Source organism: Mobula birostris, chromosome 14, assembly GCF_030028105.1.
Source record: "Mobula birostris isolate sMobBir1 chromosome 14, sMobBir1.hap1, whole genome shotgun sequence".
In the NCBI taxonomy this organism is placed as follows: domain Eukaryota; kingdom Metazoa; phylum Chordata; class Chondrichthyes; order Myliobatiformes; family Myliobatidae; genus Mobula; species Mobula birostris.
Window position 1 is genome coordinate 35303903 of NC_092383.1, and position 20198 is coordinate 35324100.

General features: G+C 42.1%; 1 protein-coding gene across 3 annotated transcripts in view; it reads right to left on the reverse strand.

Annotated features, from left to right (window-relative positions):
• Positions 1-806: 806 nt before the first annotated feature.
• cfap161 (cilia and flagella associated protein 161) overlaps positions 807-20198 on the reverse strand; it is a 51332-nt gene continuing 31940 nt past the window's right edge. For 2 of the 3 annotated variants that reach the window (XM_072277723.1, XM_072277725.1), the window contains exons 5-7: positions 19936-20094; positions 11181-11254; positions 807-1322 (exon numbers count right to left, since the gene is read on the reverse strand). In XM_072277723.1, the coding sequence (XP_072133824.1) occupies positions 1112-1322; positions 11181-11254; positions 19936-20094 (444 nt within the window). In that variant the 3' untranslated portion in view covers positions 807-1111. Of the gene's footprint in view, positions 1323-5465; positions 5546-11180; positions 11255-19935; positions 20095-20198 lie in introns of all 3 variants that reach the window. The other variant, XM_072277724.1, reaches the window with a different exon arrangement.

Below are 20198 nucleotides of genomic sequence, written 5' to 3' on the forward strand. Positions count from 1 at the left end.
AGTAAGGATATTCCAGCACTACTGAGGGTCCAGGGGAGATTCGCAAGAATGATGTTGGCAATGAAAGGGTTAAAGCATGAGGAGTGCTTGATGACTTTGGTTCTGTACTTGCTGGAGTTTAGAAGAATGAGGTGGGGATCTCATTGAAACCTACTCAATATTGGAAGGCCTAGATAAAGTGGATGTTGAGAGAATTTTTCCAATAGTGGAACAGTCTAGACCAGAGGACACAGACTCAGAATAGAAAGATGTCCCTTTAGAACAGTGATGAGAATTAATTTTAGTGATAGGATGGTGAACCTGTGGAATTCATTGTCACAGATGGTCATGGGGAACAAGTCATTGTGTATATTTAAAGTGGAGCTTCTTGATTAGTAAGGGAATCAAAGGTTATGTGGAGAAGGCAGGAAAATGGAAAATAAATCAGTCATAATCAAATGATGGAACAGACTTCATGGGCCAAATGGGCTAATTCTGCGCTAAGTCTTACGGTCTTATTTCTATCTACTTGCAACGCAACTTTAATTGGTCAAACAGCAGAATTTTTGTGTTCTCATTTCCTGTAGGCCAATCTACTATCACCTTTGGCAAATACAATTCTGTGTGGTGTGGGTATTGTGAGGAGATCAAGGATTGAGGGGTGGCACTGCTATTGGATGTGACCTCACTCAACCACAAGTTGTAGCAAAATGTCCAGAAGATCATTTGCTCTTTGAGCTTTAGAATTACTCTCATTAACAACCCACTATTAAGACAGTCAAGCTACAAATCTGAGCACATGTTACTACACTTTAACATTTATTTAGCGACATAGATAACAAAATACATTCAGCTGGTTTCCTAGAGAACATATTTGTCATTATTTTACCTTTGCCTCTCATTCATTGTTAGATTGTAATTAAAGTGAACATTCTGACATTCTGCACAAATTGTAGAAGTTTCCATGGACATAGTTCGATTGATTAAATTCAGCACACTATGAAAATGAAGCTGATAAAAGGAATAATCCAGCTGATTAAAGATAAATTCAGGTTTGGGAAGGAGAACTGAAATATTTCTATTCAAATAAATCATGGTTGATCAGAGGGTATGTGATATTAACAAATGAGGTTTATTTTTGAGTGAAGCAGTCAGATGACTCCTGGCTGTGCGTTTTCTTTGTTTCTGGGTTTTTACGAACAGGTGGAGGCATATGAACCATGATTCCATGAGGAACTCTGGGATCCCCAGTGACAATTATCCAATGGTTTGGGTCTTCTTCAGCCCGATGGATATCGAGGAAGGTGTGAGTAGTAATTTCATGCTCTCTTCCAAACATTGTCCTGCAAAAAGTATAAAATATTGCTGAGCACAATTCAGATTTTTTTAAATTATTTGTACTTAAGAGGTTGGTCATGAAGCAAATCAAGGCCTGTCTTAGGAGTGACATGGATTGGTTCCAGTTTGCCTACCTTCACAACTGATCAGCAGCTGATACCATTTCATTGGCTCTTCACTCAGCTCTGAAACACGTGGAGAATGAAGATGTATATGTCAGGATGCTCTTCATTGACTACACCTCAATATTCAACACTAACATCCCCATGAAACTCATCACTAAGCTCCAAATCTTGGGGCTCACTAGCACAGTGTGCAATAGGATCCTTGATTTCCTCACTGACAGACCCCAGTTAGTGTAGACTGGCAACAACCTCTCTTCTACCTTTACCATCAGCACAAGTACACCACAGGATTGTGTGCTTAACCCCCTGCTCTATTCACTTTATACTTGTGTTCATGTGGCTAAGTGCAGCTTCAACACCAAATGACACCACTGTTGTTAATCGAAACAAATGTGGTGACAAATTGGCATATAGGAAAATGACTGAAAATCTGGTTGGATGGTATCACAGCAACAACTTCTCACTCAACATCAGCAAAACCAAAGAAGCTATTATTGAATACAGAAGGAAGAAGTCAGAGTTTCACGAGTCAGTCCTCATTCAGAGAACGGAGGTGGAAAGGGTCAGTGGCTTTTAATACCTTGATGTTAACGTATCAGAGGATCTGTCCTGGGACTAGCACATAAATATCATCACAAAGAAGGCATTACAGCACTTCTACTTTCTTAGGAGTTTGCGGAGACTTGGCCTGTCACCAAAAACTTTAGTAAGCTTCTATAAATGCACAGTGGAGAGTATCCTAACTGGTTGCATCACTGCATCGTGTGGAAGCACCAATACCCATGAACAGAAAAGGCTACAGAAGGTGGTGGACACAGCCCAGTCCATCACAGGTGAAGCCCTCTCCACCAATGAATACATTTACATGAGGCACTTCCACAAGAAAGCAGCATCATCAAAGAAAACACACCATCCAGGTCATGCCCTCTTCTTGCTCCTACAATTAGGACTTAACTTTTATTTAAGCAACACACATCAAAGTTGCTAGTGAACGCAGCAGGCCAGGCAGCATCTCTAGGAAGAGGTACAGTCGACGTTTCGGGCCGAGACCCTTCGTCAGGACTCATTTTTATTTGCACAGTTTGTTTTCTTTTGCACATTAGCTGCTTGTCAGCCATGACTGTTTATGTATCATCCTTCATAAATTCTACTGTAGTTTTTTCATTCCCCCCCTGTGAATGCCTGAAAGAAGATAACCCTCAATGTAGTACATGGTAAAATATGCATACTTTGATAATACATTTACTTTGAACTTTGAATCTAGTTGAGTTAGTTTCTGCTCAATATGCTCGCTTCTTCAAACAAATTTGGGAGTATTTAGTGTAATTGGTGTAAAAGGTGGTGGAATTTTTAAGCACAGTTTATAATCAGTGCAAATCAGCCTTCTGCATTGAACTAGAAGCTGCTTGTGCTCATAATATAAGTTTGGGGGAATAAGTACCCATTTGAAACTGCCACTAATCGTATTTCTTTATTCATCGTCAGGGAAGGAGCTATCTTTTCAACACTTCGGGAAATGTGAAGTTACAGGCAATGGATATCTCTACCCATTCTAAAGAAGGTAATGGTGGGCCACTTTTCTGAAGCACTACAATGATGTTGTTGGGTAGTGAAGTCCAGGATTTAGATGCAGTAACAAAGAAGAACTTCCAACACAGCAAGATATGTGATTTGAAAGAAAACCTGGAAGTGGTGTATTTCCTTGCATCTACTGCTTTTATGCACATTGCAGTCAATGCATAAGCAATGAAGGAAATGAACATTTATAGAGTGATACAGCATGGAAACAGTCCCTTTGACCTAATTGGTCCACGCTGACCAAGATGCTCATCTAAGCTAATCTCATCTGCCCACATTTGGCTCAGAGTTTTCTAAAACTTCTCTACCCATGTAAGTGTCCAACCAACTTTGTGAAGTTGTTATTTTATCCACCTCTACCACTTTCTCTGGCAGCCCATCCATTTACATACCACCATCCTTGTAAAAAAGTTGCCCTTCAAACTCCAATTAATACTCCTCTCTCATTTTAAGCCTCTGCTCTCTAATCCTTGATTCCCCAGTCCTGGATATAAGACTTGGTGAATTGAACCTTATATATGCCTCTCAGGATTTTATACACCTCTAAAAGATCATCTCTCAGTTGCCTACATTCCAAGGAAAAAGATCTAATTTTAGTATCATCTGCAAATTTATTAAACATGCCTTACACATTCTCATCCAATTTACTGATAGAGATAACAAGCAACAATGGACCCTGTACTGACCCCTGAACCACACCACTAGTCATGGGCTTCCATTCCAAGAAACAACATTTATCTATTACTCCCTGCTTCCTGCCATCAAGACAATTGTGTGTCCACAATTTAGGGTGATTGATGAGATGAAGGTCTAACAGGCTGCTTTATCATGGATGGTGTTGAGCTTCTTGAATGTTGTTGGAGGTGCATTCAGCGTAGCGAGTGGGAAATGTCATATCATGGGGTATTAGGGACTGAATCAGCCGCACAGTACTCACCCTCTGCACATTAAATTGATAGATCCAGCTGAGTTTCTGCTTACTGGTAAACTCTGAGAATGTTGATGGTGTTGCAATAACATTGAATATTAAGATTAAATGATTAAATGTCTCTCTTGTCAGAAATGGTCAATACCTGGCACTTTAGTGTCACAAATGTTAATTGCCATTTTTCAATCCATCTAGGTCTGGTTGCATGCAAGCATGTATTCTTGGCTTCCTGAGAAGTTGTGAATGGATTGAACATTGTGTAAACATCAGCAAACATCTGACCTAAAGATGGAACAACTGAACATGTCTGGACCTTGAACATGATCCTGAGAATCTCCTGTACTAGAGCCTTGTGTACTGAATATTGTGCAACTGCTTCAGTCCCTAATACTCCAAGATCAAATTCCAACAACCACACCTTTGTGAAGTATAGCTCTACCATTGGAATACTTTCCTTTTCATTTGCACTGACTTCCATTATCCTAATTTCTGGATGTTTCACTCAAATGATACCTTGATGTCAAGGACAGATAGTCAATATTACCTCTGGCAGTCAACACTCTGGTTAATGTTTGGACCAAGGCTACGATCATCCTGACCCAAGTAGACATAACAAGCCTCAAAAGGAGAATCAGTTTGCAAATTATTTGTGATCTATCATTTTGCATATGACTGAGAATAGATGAACTGGGGATGCAATTAGTCACATTGGATTTTTCCTGTTTTTTGTGAATCTTGGTCATCTTCCACACTATGGGGTAGATGTTTATGTTCTAATTGTCCTGGAACAACATAACTTGAGGCAAGGCAGTTTGATAAATGCAAACAGCTGGACATTGTTTGCTCCCACTGCCTTTTTATCTGGTGCTCTCAGTCATTTGCTATCATATGAAGTGAACTGAACAGATCAAGAACATCCAAGTTCAAAACCATCCAAGATAAAGCAGCCTGCTAGACTTCCGTTTCATCCATCATCCTAAATTGTGGATACGTAATCGGCTTGACAACAGGTAGCTTCTGTGTCTGTAGGCATCTCTGAAGAAAGCCGCGATGGATCATCTGCTGACCATTGCATGCCAATTGGCTTGTCATGAGTACTCTCACTGTTGAAACACCATTGTTAAGGTTGGGGATATTCACCCATTAATTTTCCATCACTGCTCAAAACTAGATTTAACAAAAATTCCAGAGTTTCATTCTGATCTGTAGACTGTTGGATTTCTTAGCCTCGTCTATTTCATCCTATGTTTTACAATTTAACATAAAAAAATCGTGCATGGCAGTTTCATCAGATTGACACCTCATTTTTTAGGTATCTGTACTCCACATTGAACCAGGTGATCCTCCAGACTGAATATAAAGATTGAGAGAGAAATAAGCAGGGCACTGAAGCCACAAACGGTGGTGTACATTTATGAGGGGTGATTGATAAGTTTGTGGCCTATGGTAGAAGGAGTCAATATTAGAAAACCTCGCACATTTATTTTTCAACACAGTCCCCTCCTACATGTACACACTTAGTCCAGCAGTCGTGGAGCATACGGATTCCTTCTTTGTAGAAGTGGTCCACAGCAGGGGTGATTGATAAGTCCGTGGCCTATGGTAGAAGGAAATGAGTTATTAACTTCAAACTTTCTGCATTATCACTCAAAGAGTTGAACTGCACATGCATATAATGAGAGCGTCTTGGACCTCCAGGTGATCCACAGCAGGGGTGATTGATAAGTTCGTGGCCGAAGGTAGAAGGAGATGAGTTATACAGCTCTTGTTACACACACATGCAGTCCAACTCTTTGAGTGAAAATGCAGAAAGTTTGATGTTAATAACTCATCCCCTTCTACCTTAGGCCACAAACTTATCAATCACCCCTGCTGTGGACCACTTTCTGGAGGTCCAAGACGCCAACTTCTACAAAGAAGGGATCCGTATGCTGTATGTCTGCTGGACTAAGTATGTAAATGTAGGAAAAATAAATGTGCTGGGTTTTCTAAAATTGACTCTCTCTATCTTAGGCCACAAACTTATCAATCACCCCTCGTATGATGCTCTTTATCTCTTACGTTGATTCATTTAACCATTCCGACAGTATCATCTACACTTAGCCAGCATCACTCTTGAAGATGGACAATGAGAAACCCATCCCAGACTATATTCTGTGTCCTTGCTACTCTCAGGTGTTGTTCAACATGGAGAAAAACAATTCAAAAAATGGGGATGGTAATTAGGAGGAGGCTTCCTTGCATGTGTTTGCCTTAATGACTTGCAACTTCTAGAGTGAATGGTGAGGACTCCCACCACCTATACATGTCACAATACCCCACTCCTGCTGGTGTGACCTGCCACTGGCATTGGACATATGAGGGATTGTAACAGAAGTGTCTGGCAAGTTGCGTGTAAGAAATGATTCTGTGAGTACAACTATATTAGAGAGTGGATGGGAATAATTTTGCAATTAATAAATTTGGAGCCTGGGTCAATGTGAAGTAGTCCTGTTTCGTCCTATTTCTGTTCTGAACTACAAACCAGGCCATTTTGGAAAACCGTCTAGGATGCTGCAGGTCTGATTTGGTTTGGCAGATAGCAGGAAAAGTATTGATAAATCTGATTAACATTAACATTTCTGTGGTCACTGTTAATAAAGTTGTTTCTTTTAAATTGCAGACTGCTGGCTGAACAGTAACTGTGTTTGTCCACAGCAGCCATGATCAAATCTGAACTTGTGTTACTGGATTGTCAATTCACCCCACTGGATTACTCAACTACTAATTTAAACATCGTGCCACAGTCATTCCGAGAGTTTAGTTTACCATGAAACTAAATAATACATTAATATAAATATTAAGTGGACTATATACACTTTTTAGTGAAATTAGTAACTCAAAATTAGGTGGTTGATCGAATTCTAACTTTTTTTAAATTGTAATTTTGAGTAAAATCTGTATCTGATTTAATTAAACCAAGTTACCATCTTTAAAATATTTTAAAGCATATTTATATTTTAAAACTACTGAACTACACTGATTTGAAATAGATATTATGTTTGATCATGTGCAATTGAATGACATACCAGACTTGAGGGATAAATGTCTGTATTCCTTCCAGTTAATATAACTATATGATGATGATGATGGCCGGTTCTTCGCTTGTGAAGATCAGGAGGGAAGAAGAGTCCTCAGGAGCGAAGGCACAATCCTTGGAGACTGTGGAGGGCAATTCCGGAACTGCAGACTCAGGAGCAGTAGGGACACGGGAACATCTGGGATGTGGGCGCTTGGGTAGTTGGATCCTTCCTGCGTTCCCTCTTCTCTTCAGCTGTCACTCTTCTGGATTCCTCAAAGTTCTTGGCTGCTCAGTGGATCAGCGTTCTCCTGAGGTCTCTGTCACAAGCCAGCTGCTGCCACTCGTTGACCTCGATATTGGCCTGAGAGAGCTGCTGCTTAAGTTGGTCTGAACCTCTTGTGCGGGGCACCACGATCTCTCTTGCTCTGAGGGAGTTCTCCGTAGAGTACTGCTTTCAGTAACCTGGAGTTGTCCATGCAAGGCACATAGCCTGAGCAGAGGAGCTGCTTGCGCAGCAAAGTGTCTTCAACGCTTGGAAGTTGAGCCTTCTCCAGGACCTCTGTGTTGTTGACTCAATCCTGCCAGCTGATACCCATGATGGAGCGGAGGCAGCGCTGATGGAAGCACAGGAGCAACCGCACTTGCTTATGGTACGAGACCCGGGCTTCGGAGCTCTATAGTAGTGTTGTGATGACCTGTACACCTGGATTTTTGTTCACAGACACAGCTCATGTTTCTTCCATTCACGTTTCTGGAGGCACCCGAGGGCACTGCTGGCTCTGGTGAGTCAATTGTCAATGTCCCTCACTACTATAGCATCATTGGAGATGGCAATGCCCAAGTAGGTAAACTGCTCAAAAGTGGTGAGAGGCTGGTCGTCAACGGTGATCCAAGGTGGGTGGTGAACTCCACGAGGGGACTTCGGATGGAGGATCATTGTTTTCTTCAGACTGACCATTAACCCAAAAGCCCTTGCAGCCTTGGCAAACTGAGTGAAGCGTGTCCTCTGTGAGCGTGAGAAAAGCACAGTCATCTGCATATAGTGGCTCTGGCATGGTATTTGTTCAGGCAAGAAGGCGGCGGAGGTTGAAGATATTTCTGTCAGTGCGGAACCAAATGTAGATGCTTTCTGAAGTGGTCTCTTTCGCTTTCCATAGCATCATGCTGAAAAAGATGGCAAAGAACACTGGTGCCAAAACACAGCCTTGTTTCACACCGGTACTGACGGGGAATGGGTCAGATAGGTCACCATTGTGTTTAACCTGTCCGCTTTGGCCTTCATGGAGCTGCTGCAGGATGGTGAGGAATTTCGGGGCACAGTCGAGCTTCGACAGAATCTTCCAGAGACCATCGCGGCTAACTGTGTCAAGGGCCTTGATCAGGTCAATGAACACCGCAAACAGTCCAATGTTCTGTTCACAACACCTCCTGTATCTGGTGCAGGACAAGGATCACGTTGGATGTGTCTCTGTTCGCTCTGAATCCACGCTGACTCTCTGTGAGCTTGCTTTCGGCAATGGTAGGGATGATTCTGCCTAAGAGAATTATGGCAAGGATCTTCCCAGCCATGGACTGCAGGGTAATGCCTCTGTAACTTGAGCAATCTACTTTCTCCCCTTTGTTCTTGTACAAGGAGATAACTACAGCGTTGCATCCGTCATTTGGGACTGAACCTCTCTCCCAAAAAAGTGTGAACAGGTTTATGAGTTCACTCAGGAGAATGCCCCCACTCATTTTGTATGCTTCTGCTGGGATCCCATCAATGCCTGGGGCTTTATGGCATTTTAGCTTGGAACTAGCAGCTTTGACCTCATCCAAGTTGGTGGGCCATCAATCTCAAGCCTGACCTCATGCTGGGGATCATTTCAATGGATGCTTCTTGTACTTGACGATTATCCTCGAAAAGGCTTCCGGAATGCTCTGCCCATTACCTCATGATGGCTTTCTTGTCTATCAGCAGGCTGGAGCCCTTGGATGAGCATAAAGGGGCTTGAATCTGATGAGTTGGACCATGCATTACGCGCAGCATTTCATAGAAGGCGTGAGTGTTGCCGCTGTCTGCACAGTGCTGCGTTCATTGTGTCCACCTATCATTTTGCATCTGCCTCAGTTTGGCTTGGAGGGTTCTGTGTGCAGCTCTGTATTCCGCCTTGGCTGCTTGGCCATTGGGTCTAGACAGCAACACTTGATGGGAGGAGTGTTTCTTCTGGAGCAAGTTCCGGATTTCAAAGTCATTTTCATCAAACCGGTCCTTGTTTCTTCCTGACAAGTACCGAACTACCTCAACAACCACATCTTGGATGGCAGTCTTCAGGTGCTCCCATTTCTTTCCTGTGTTGGAGTCTGCACTTGGGGTGCTTTTGCTGTCCAGTTTCTCCCTTAGCTTGATCTGGAATACATCTCAGAGTCCAAAGAGATTATCCACCTGGAGCCTCTTCTACCTTGGTCCCCTCTTCCTTATTGCTGGTTTGATAGCCAGCCTGACTTTCACCCTGACTAGTTTGAGATCTGTATAACAGCTTCCGCTCAGCACGACCTGGTGTGTAGAACATCCAACAAATCCTTTTGGTGCACCAGGGTGTAGTCCAGGAAGTGCCCCTGTTTGGATCAGGGGTCTCTCCAAGTCATCTTGAATCTAGCTTTCTGTTGAAATGGCATATTTGTTATAACCAGGCCTAATTCTGTTCAGAGTTCCACCAGCATCCTCTCATTGTCATTGCAATGTGCGACGCCTTGATGACCTAAGACTCCCAGCCATATATCAACACTTCTACCCACCCTGGCACTGAAGTCGCCTAGGTTAATGATCTTATCTGCCTTATATGTTTTCAATAGGAGGGATTTCAGCTCTCCACAGAATGCCTCTTTGACAGTGTGGAGACATAGATGCTTAGAAGGGTGACAAACTGGTTGTCTTGCAGCAAGAGTGGCAGGGACATAAGTCGATCTGAGTGTCCGACCAGTAGGCTTTGAAGCTTATTGATGATGATGTTTTTGATCATGAAGCCCACCCCTGAATGTCTGTTCTCATTGCCTTTTCACCTGACCAGAAGACAGTGTAGCCTGTATCATGCTCTATCAAAGAACCTTAGTCTGCAAAATGCACTTCACTTGTAGCAGCGATGTCAATGTCCAGCCAAGGTATTTCTTGCGCCACAAGTGCTGAGCATCTTTGGGGTCGGTCACTTTGCATTGCAACTTTGAGGTATGTTGTCTTCTTTGATTTATTTTCCTTTTTCTTACCACTTGAGTGAGATGCCCACTGAGCCATGGCAAACCAAACAGATGGTCTCCATCCGGAGCAAGCAGTACTATCCCTGGAGAGGGCTGCTTGGTCACTGCTGAATGCTGTTGTTGCCTCAGGTCAACAGACAGACAACCCATGGGACTGTGCCGCCTACGTGCGGAGTTGAGACTGCGCCTTCCAGTGTCATCTAACACCTGTAGTTTTACCCCTTCTACATCGCTGCAGGACTTTTCTTCCCGCCTGCGCTGCAGAGGTTTATAGTGATGATCAGTGCACGTGGACCAATTCCACTCTTTAGGCCAGGGGACATTCCAGAATGGCATCGCAACCTGCAATGACTGCAGTCACCACAAGGCTGTTGGTTGAATACCGGAGTTTTCCTTCTCCTAGGTAGACTGCCTGGCAAGGCTAACAAGTCCTATCTACTCAAGTTTGGAGTCGAAGTTGTCCTTCTTCTAGGCTGGCTGCCTGCCAAGGCTGAAGAGCCCAGCCTGCACACCCAGTTATGCCGCTGGAGCCTCGGTTGAGCTGTGACATAGCAAAACAAGTAAGAACAGGGATGCCATGTGAAGCCATTGCTATGGGCACAGTAGTGTAGGAGAGGCCATATGCAAGTGACCTCTTGCATGGCAAGCCAAACAGCGGTCCTGCAGCGATCACTACACTTGGAAAGGAGGGGTATAGGAGACAATTCACCTTCCTTACGTGAGCAGGATGTCCAGCCCAGGACTCACCCGTCTATAATTATATAGACAACATTTATCCCTCGTCTGATGTGCCATTCCATTGCATATTATCAAATCAGTTCCAAATTATTCCAAATCAGTGTAACTGAGTAGTTTTAAAATATAACTACTATATATTTCATAATATGAAACTCAGAAAACTATTATTCATTTTCTGTACTTTGCTAGCAATACTTACCAGAAGGAGTATTCCTGAAGAACTGCTAAAGCCTGATTTGTACGAACATGGTTGATAAGTACTTTAACATTTGCCTACAAAATTAGAAGTAATAAAATCATCACATTAGCAAACGTTGCACTGTGATTTATTTCTAGTGGGACAGAATTAATAAGCAGAGAAAATATATACAATTTATAGCAAATTTATATAAGCCACTCATGCAGAGCTGTGCATATTTCTGACCTCTATTTTATAAACGTGTTGACATAAAAGCATTGTAAAAGCTCCAAAGAATATTTACAAAGAAAACATCTGAACTAAGGAACTATTCCTATTGGAAAACACTGACGGTTCAATTCTCAATAACAGATTGAAGAGTGACTAGAAGAGTTTTCAAGCAGATAAGAAGAATGGAAATGTAGGATATCCTTGAAGGTGAGAAAGAGTATTGGTTGTGCAGAATATTATATTTGACCTCTTACAACCGGCATGTTGGTTGATCATAAGGATGATGAAATACAACAGTAAGTTGAGCTGTAATAATAAGATCATAAGACACAGGCACAGAATTAGGCCATTCAGCACATTGAGTTTGCTCTGCCATTTCGTCCTGGCTGATTTACTACTCCTCTCACCTTCTCCCCACAACCTTTGACATCCTGACTAATCAAGAACCCATTTAAGTATACCCAAAAACTTGGCCTCCACAGCCATCTGTGGCAATGAATCCCATAGATTCACTAACTTCCGGCTTAAGAAATTCCTACTCAACTCTGTTCTAAATGGACATCCCTCAATCTGTGCTCTTTGGTCCTAGACTAAACCACTATAGCAAACGTCCTCTCCTCATCTACTCTATCTAGGCTTTTCAATATTCAATAGTTTTCAATCAGCTGCCCCCTGCCCATTCTTTAAGCTCCAGCAAGTACAGGCCCAGAGCCCATCAAAATGCTCTTCACGTTAACCCTTTAATTCAGTAAATCTTCTCGTGAACCTCCTCTGGACCATCCCCAATGCCACCACATCTTTTCTTAGATAAGGAGTCCATAGTTGCTCATAATACTCCAAGTGTGGCCTGACCAATGCCTTATAAAGCTTCAGTGTTACATCCTTATTTTTATATTCTAGTCTTCTTGAAATTAATGTTGCATATTTGCCTTCCTTATCATTGAATCAACTTGCAAGTGGACCTTTAGGGAATTCTGCACAAGGACTCCCAAATTCCTCTGTACCTCTGATTTCCAAATTTTCTCCATGTTTAGAAAGTAGTCCATGCCTTTATTCCTTCTGCTAAAGTGCATGACCATTCTCTCAATCGGTCCAAGTCCTGCTGCAGACTCCTTTCTTCCTCAACACTACCTGCCCTCCGCCTATCTTTGTATCATCCATAAACCTGGCCAGGAAGCCATCAATTCCATCATCCAAATCACTGGCATATAACATGAAAATAAGTGGTTCCAACACAAACCCCTACAAAACTGTTAGGCACCGGCAGCCAACCAGAAAGACCCTCTTTATTCCCACTCTTTGCCTCCTGCTAGTCAGCCAAACTTCTATCCATGTTAGTATCTTTCCTGTAATACCATGGGTCTTATCTTGTTAACCAGCCTCATGTGTGACACCTTATCAAAGGCCTTTGGAAAATCTAAATTAACAACTCTTTGTCTATCCTTCCTGTTATTTCTCAAAGAGTTCCAAAAAAATTGTCAGACAAGATTTCCCATTAAGGAAACAAAGCTGACTTTTTAACCATGTACCTCCAAGTACACTGAAACCTCATCCTTAATGATGGACTCCAATATCTTCCCAACCACTGAAGTCAAGCTAACTGGCCTAAATTTCCATTCTTCTGCCTCCCTCCCTTCTTAAAGAATGGAGTGACATTTGCAATTTCCCAGTCCTTGGGAACCATTCCAAAATCTAGTGATTTTTGAAAGACCATTACTAAAGCCTCCACAATCACTTCAGCTATCTCTTTCGGAACCCTGGCATGTAATCCACCTGCTCCAGGTGATTTACCTACCATCAGATCATTCAGCTTTCCAAGCCCCTCCTTTAGTGACAACTACACTCTCTTCTGCCGACACTCTCAAATTTCTGTTATACTGCTAGAGTCTTCCACAGTGAAGACTGATGCAAAATACTTAGTAAGTTTGTCTGCCATGTCTTTGTCCCCCATTACTACCTCTCCAGCAACATTTTCCTGCAGTCCAATTTCTATTCTTGGCTCTCTTTTACTCTTTATACATCTAAAAAAACTTTTGGTATGTTCTTGATATTATTGGCTAGCTTAGCTTCATATTTCATCTTTACTTTACTTCTCCTTGTGGCGTTTTTGCCTTTTATTGTTTTTTTAAAAAACTTTCCAATCCTCTAATTTCTCACTAATTCTTGCCATATTATATATATTATATGCCCTCTCTTTTGCTGTTATGCTGCCTTTGACTTTCCTTCTCATCCTCACTGTAGAATACTTCTTCATCTTTGTGATTTATCTATCCTGCACTTTCCAAATTGTCCCCAGAAACTCCACCACTACTGTTCTGGCATCATCCTTGCTAGCGTCCCCTTCCAATTAACTTTAGCCAGCTCCTCTCTCATGCCTCTGTAATTCCCTTTAGTCCACTGTAATACATTTGACTTTAGGTTCTCTCTCTAAAATAGTATGGTGAATTCTATCAGATTGTGATCACTTCCTCCTAATGATTCCTTTACCTGAAGCTCCCTAAACAAATCCTGCTCATTGCACAACATCCAATCCAGAAAGTCCTTTCCCATAGTGGGCTCAACCACAAACTTGTAGAAACTCTACAAATTCCATCTCATTGGATTCAGCTCTAACCTGATTTGCCCAACCTACTTGCATATTGAAATCCCACATTACCATCATAACATTGCACATTTTACATGCCTTTTGTATCTCCTGTTGTAATTTGTAGCCCACATCCTGGCTACTGTTCAGAAGCCTGTAAATGACTCCCACTGAGGTCTTCTTACCCTTGCAGTTTCTTAACTCTACTAATAAGGTTTCTACATCTTCTGATCCTATGTCACCTCTTCCTAAGGATTTGATTTCATTTTTACCAACACAGCCACCCCACTTCCTCTGCCTACCTGTCTGTCCTTTCGATACAACGTGTACCCTTGGATGTTAAGCTCCCAACTATGATCTTCTTTAAACCATGACTCAGTGATGCACATAACGTCATACCTGCCAATCTCTAACTGCACGACAAGTTCATCTACCCAATTCCATAAACTGTGTGCATTGAAATATAACACCCTTGGTCCTTTATTCATAACTCTTTTTGATCTTGGTCCCATATTACACTTCAATTCATCCCACTGCCTGCATCTTTACCCTGTCATCTGCCTGTCCTTCCTCAGTCTCACTACATGCTGCATCTACTTGTACACAGACTGCCCCATTCTCAGCCCTATCACTCCAGTTCCCATCCCCCTACCAAATGAGTTTAAATCCTCCCCAATAACAGAAAAGTTACTGGCATAGTTAGACCACTGGCTGATTGGTAGGAGGCAGCGAGTGGGAATAAAAGGATCCTTTTTAGGTTGGCTGCCAGTGACTAGTGGTGTTCTGCAGGGGTTGGTGTTGGGAACCACTACTTTTTATGCTGTATATCAATGATTTATATAATGGAATAGATGACTTTGTTGCCAGGTTTGCAGATGATACAAAGATTGGTGGAGGGACAGGTAGTGCTGAGGAAACAGGTAGGCTGCAGTAGGAATTAGACAGATTAGGAAAATGGGCAAGAGAGTGGCAAATGAAATACAATTTTGGAAAATGCATGGTCTTGCATTTTGACGGTAGAAATAAATGTGTAGCCTATTTTCAAAATGGGGAGAAAATCCAAAAATCTAAGATGCAAAAGGTCTTGCGAGTCCTTGTGCAGAACACACTAAAGGTTAACTTGCAGATAGAGTCAGAGGTGAGGAAGGCAAATGTAATGTAGCATTCAGTTCAAGAGGTCTACAATACAACAACAGGGATGTGCTGCTGAGGCTTTATAAGACACTAGTGAGGCCTCACCTTAGGTATTGTGACAGTTTTGGGCTCCTCATCTAAGAAAAGATGTGCTGGCATTGGAGAGGGTTCAGAAGAGGTTCACAAGGATGATTCTGGGAATTAAAGGGTTATCATACAAGGAACGTTTGATAGCTCTGAGTGTGTAGTCGCTGCAATTTAGAAAAATGTCGGGGGGGGTGGGATCTCACTGTCAAATGTTGAAAGGCCTAGACAGAGTAGATGTGGAAAAGATGTTTCCCATGGTGGGGGAGTCTAGGACAGGAGGGCACAGGTTCAGGATAGAGGGGGCGTCCATATAAAACAGAGATGTGGAGAAATTTATTTAGCCAGAGGGTGGTGAATTTGTGGAAGTTATTACCACAGGCAGCTGTGGAAGCCTAGTTGTTGGGTGTATTTAAGGCAGAGATTGATAGGTTATTGATAGGACACGGCATCAAAGGTTACGGAGAGAAGGCCGGGGAGTGGGGCTGAGGGGAGAAAAGGATCAGCCATGATTGAAAGGCGGACAGACTTGATGGGCCAGATGGCCTAATTCTGTTCCTATGTCTTATGGTCTTATGTCTTATAATAAAAAACTCTGGTCAAAGCACTGTGTGTGGCTTTATCCAAGCAAGAATACTGTATCTTAAAGGAAGTGGAATGAAGACTCAGTTGATTGATTTCTGGCATGGTTATCAAATAGGCAGAATATTGGCCCCACATTTCTTATAGTGCAGAAGAACAAGAAACATATTCATTGAAACACAAAATTATTACTGGGTTCTGCAGGAAGATGCTGGTTCCCCTTGTTGAGGGCAAAACAGCTAGAGTCATGACCTCGTATTAAGAGACTGTTTAGAAAGGAGATTAAAACTTTCCTCATTCAGAGTGCAGAAAAGCTCTGTAGTTCTATCCACAGACAACTGCATAGATTCGGATGGTGTGTGTATTAATGATTCAGATAAATAACATTTTGGGCACTAAAGCATTTATGGCATGAGAAAATGACCTTTCTGAAAAATGGAGAAAGCTTGTGCAGTCTTGTGACCCACTCTGTCTTCTAGTTGTTATGGTTTTATTAGATCTAGATTGCTTTGACATAAATTAAGCTTTGATACAATACCACAGATTGTGTTAAATTTATCAATGTTCTCCACTGGAAACAAGGAAAATTATTTAATTGGAAAGTCACTTAATGTGAATTTAAGCTACACAAAGAAAGACAAAATCAGTGAAATCTTACATTTTGTTTCTCACGGATCACATGAGCTCTCTTGATGGCATACCAAGGCAAGCTTAATAGTTTATAAACCATTAGACCCCAAACAATAATCTTACATTTTGTATTACAGTTGTCATGAATATTGGAGGTTGAATAATCCTGAAAAGATTACTTAAAATTGTGTTTTTGGCACCCTGTGAAGATGCCTGTAAGAATTCCTTACTGGTTGGCCAGCTTGATAACAGCAGACATTCATAATGCCAGGGATCTATTGAAGTGATATGTGGAAACAGCAAACTTTGGAGAAAAGGAGAGGTTACTAGATTGTTGTATGTTCTGTCACAACAACAGGCTCTTCTATGTTGTCAATGACCACAAATTCTGGGCCAGTACGTTATTGCACTGAATGCCTTCCATCAGATCAGGGGTTCCCAAACTTTTTAATGGCATAGATCAATACCATTAAGTGAGGGATCCGTTGACCCCAGGTTGGCAACCCCTGCACTAGATCCATATAATGTTCCGTGTATGAGGTAGATGAAATTCTGCTCTATGGTAATGCTACAGTTGTTATGGGGGACTTCAACATGCAGGTAGACTGGAGGAATCAGGTTCGTACTGGACCCCAAGAAAGGGAGTTTGTGGAGTCCCTCTGAAATGGATTCTTAGAACAGCTTGTACTGGAGCCTACCAGAGAGAACACAATTCTAGATTTAGTGTTGTGCAATGAACCGGATTTGATCAGGGACCTCGAGATAAAGGAGCCATTAGGAGGTAGTGACCATAATATGATAAGTTTTAATCTACAATTTGAGAGGGAGAATTGAAACTCGGAAGTGTCAGTATTACAGTTGAACAAAGGGAACTATGGTGCTATGAGGGAAGAGCAGGCCAAAGTTCAATGGAACAATACTCTAGCAGGGATGACAGTGGAGCAGCAATGGCAAGTGTTTCTGGGAATAATGCGGAAGGTGCAGGATCAGTTCGTTCCAAAGAGGAAGAAAGATCCTAAGGGGAGTAAGGGGAGGCCGTGGCTGACAAGGGAAGTAATGAATAGTATAAAAATAAAAGAGAAGAAATATAACATAGCAAAGACGAGTGGGAAGCCAGAGGATTGGGAAACTTTTAAAGAGCAACAGAAGGTAACTAAAAAGGCAATACATGGAGAAAAAAGGAGGTACGAAGGTAAACTAGCCAAAAATATAAAGGAGTATAGTAAAAGCTTCTTTAGGTATGTGGAAAGGAAAAAAATATTTAAGACCAAAATTGGGCCCTTGAAGACAGAAACAGGTGAATTTATTATGGGGAACAAGAAAATGGCAGACGAGTTGAACAGGTACTTTGGATCTGTCTTCACTAGGGAAGACACAAACAACCTCCCAGATATAATAGTGGCCAAAGGACCTAGGGTAATGGATGAACTGAAGAAAATTTATATTAGGCAGGAAATGGTGTTGGATAGACTGTTGGGTCTGAAGGCTGATAAGTCCCCGGGACCTGATGGTCTGCATCCCAGGATACTTAAGGAGGTGGCTTTAGAAATCGTGGACGCATTGGTAATCATTTTCCAATGTTCTATAGAGTCAGGATCAGTTCCTGTGGATTGGAGGGTGGCTAATGTTGTCCCTCTCGTCAAGAAGGGAGGAAGAGAGAAAACAGGGAATTATAGACCGGTTAGCCTGACGTCGGTGGTGGGAAAGATGCTGGAATCAATTATAAAAGATGAAATTACGACACATCTGGATAGCAGAAACAGGATCAGTCCGAGTCAGCATGGATTTACGAAGGGGAAATCGTGCTTGACTAATCTTCTGGAATTTTTTGAGGATGTAACTATGAAAATGGATAAGGGAGCCAGTGGATGTAGTGTACCTGGACTTTAAGAAAGCCTTTGATGAAGTCCCACATAGGAGATAAGTGGGCAAAATTAGGGCACATGGTATTGGGGGTAGAGTACTGACATGAATTGAAAATTGGCTGGCTGACAGAAAACAAAGAGTCGCGATTAACGGGTCCCTTTCAGAATGGCAGGCGGTGACCTGTGGGGTACCGCAGGGTTCAGTGCTGGGACCGCAGCTGTTTACAATATATATTAATGATTTAGATGAGGGAATTAGAAGTAACATTAACAAATTTGCTGATGACACAAAGCTGGGAGGCAGTGTGAAATGTGAGGAGGATGTTATGAGAATGCAGGGTGACTTGGAAAGGCTGGGTGAGTGGGCAGATGCATGGCAGATGCAGTTTAATGTGGATAAGTGTGAGGTTATCCACTTTGGTGGTAAGAACAGGAAGGCAGGTTATTATCTAAGCGGAGTCAAGTTAGGAAAAGGGGAAGTACAACGAAATCTAGGTGTCCTTGTACATCAGTCAAGCATGCAAGTACAGCAGGCAGTGAAGAAAGCTAATGGCATGCTGGCCTTCTTAACAAGGGGAATTGAGTATAAGAGCAAAGAGGTCCTTCTGCAGCTGTACAGGGCCCTGGTGAGACCACACCTGGAGTACTGTGTGCGGTTTTGGTCTCCAAATTTGTGGAAGGACATTCTTGCTATTGAGGGAGTGCAGCGTAGGTTCACAAGGTTAATTCCCGGGATGGCGGGACTATCATATGTTGAAAGGTTGGAGCAACAGGGCTTGCATACTCTGGAATTTAGAAGGCTGAGAGGGGATCTTATTGAATCATATAAGATTATTAAGGGATTGGACATGCTGGAGGCAGGAAGCATGTTCCTGCTGATGGGTGAGTCCAGAACCAGAGGCCACAGTTTAAGAATAAGGAGTAGGCCATTTAGAACGGAGTTGAGGAAAAACTTTTTCACCCAGAGAGTGGTGGAGATATGGAATGCTCTGCCCCAGAAGGCTGTGGAGGCCAAGTCTCTGGATGCTTTCAAGAAAGAGATGGATAGAGCTCTTAAAGATAGCGGAATCAAAGGTTATGGGGATAAGGCAGGAACTGGATACTGATTGAGGATGATCAACCATGATCACAGTGAATGGCGGTGCTGGCTCGAAGGGCTGAATGGCCTACTTCTGCACCTACTGTCTATTGTCTATTGTCTATGATAATTCCATTGTATTTCTTATAATATAGGAGGAGGAAGCTTGGTTCATCAAGTCCATGCCGTCTCTCAGAGTAATACCATCATTTCCCCAAATATTTTCTCTGTAATCTATTCTCACTCACATGTCATCAACTCTCCCCAATTCTCCAAACCCTCACTTGCAGAGGTAAATCGCAATCATCAATTAACATATCAACCAACATATATTTAAGATATAAAAAGAAACCAGAGCACTCAGGGGAAACCCAAACCATCGTAGGAAGAACATGCATGCAGGGTTGAACCTGTGAGACAGCATAGCTTAGTAGGCTAACTTATAACATAACTTACTTGAAAACCTTACACAAATCTGGTCTAAAATTTAAATTGTGGACATTTTTACTCGTTACAATATTAAACGGAGGTTATAAAGTTAAATTTAAGGAATAAATCTCAATCCAACACAGTTTTAAAATTTCCTACTTGCACTGGGTATCCATCGTACTCAAGCCGCATCTGCGGGTCAAAGTACAAGACCTGCCAACAAGTCAGGAAGGAAAGCTGATCTGTCAGGTTCACTAGCTGCTTCCGAGATTTTTTGGCATATTTCAGAAATAATTTCATATCACTTGTCAGATATAGCTGTAAAAGGAAAATCATTTGCAGCTTAGAGCAATAATCATGAGAACACATAATAAAGCAAGCAGTCACAATTAGAGTCAGAGAGTCATAGAAAAGTATAGCAC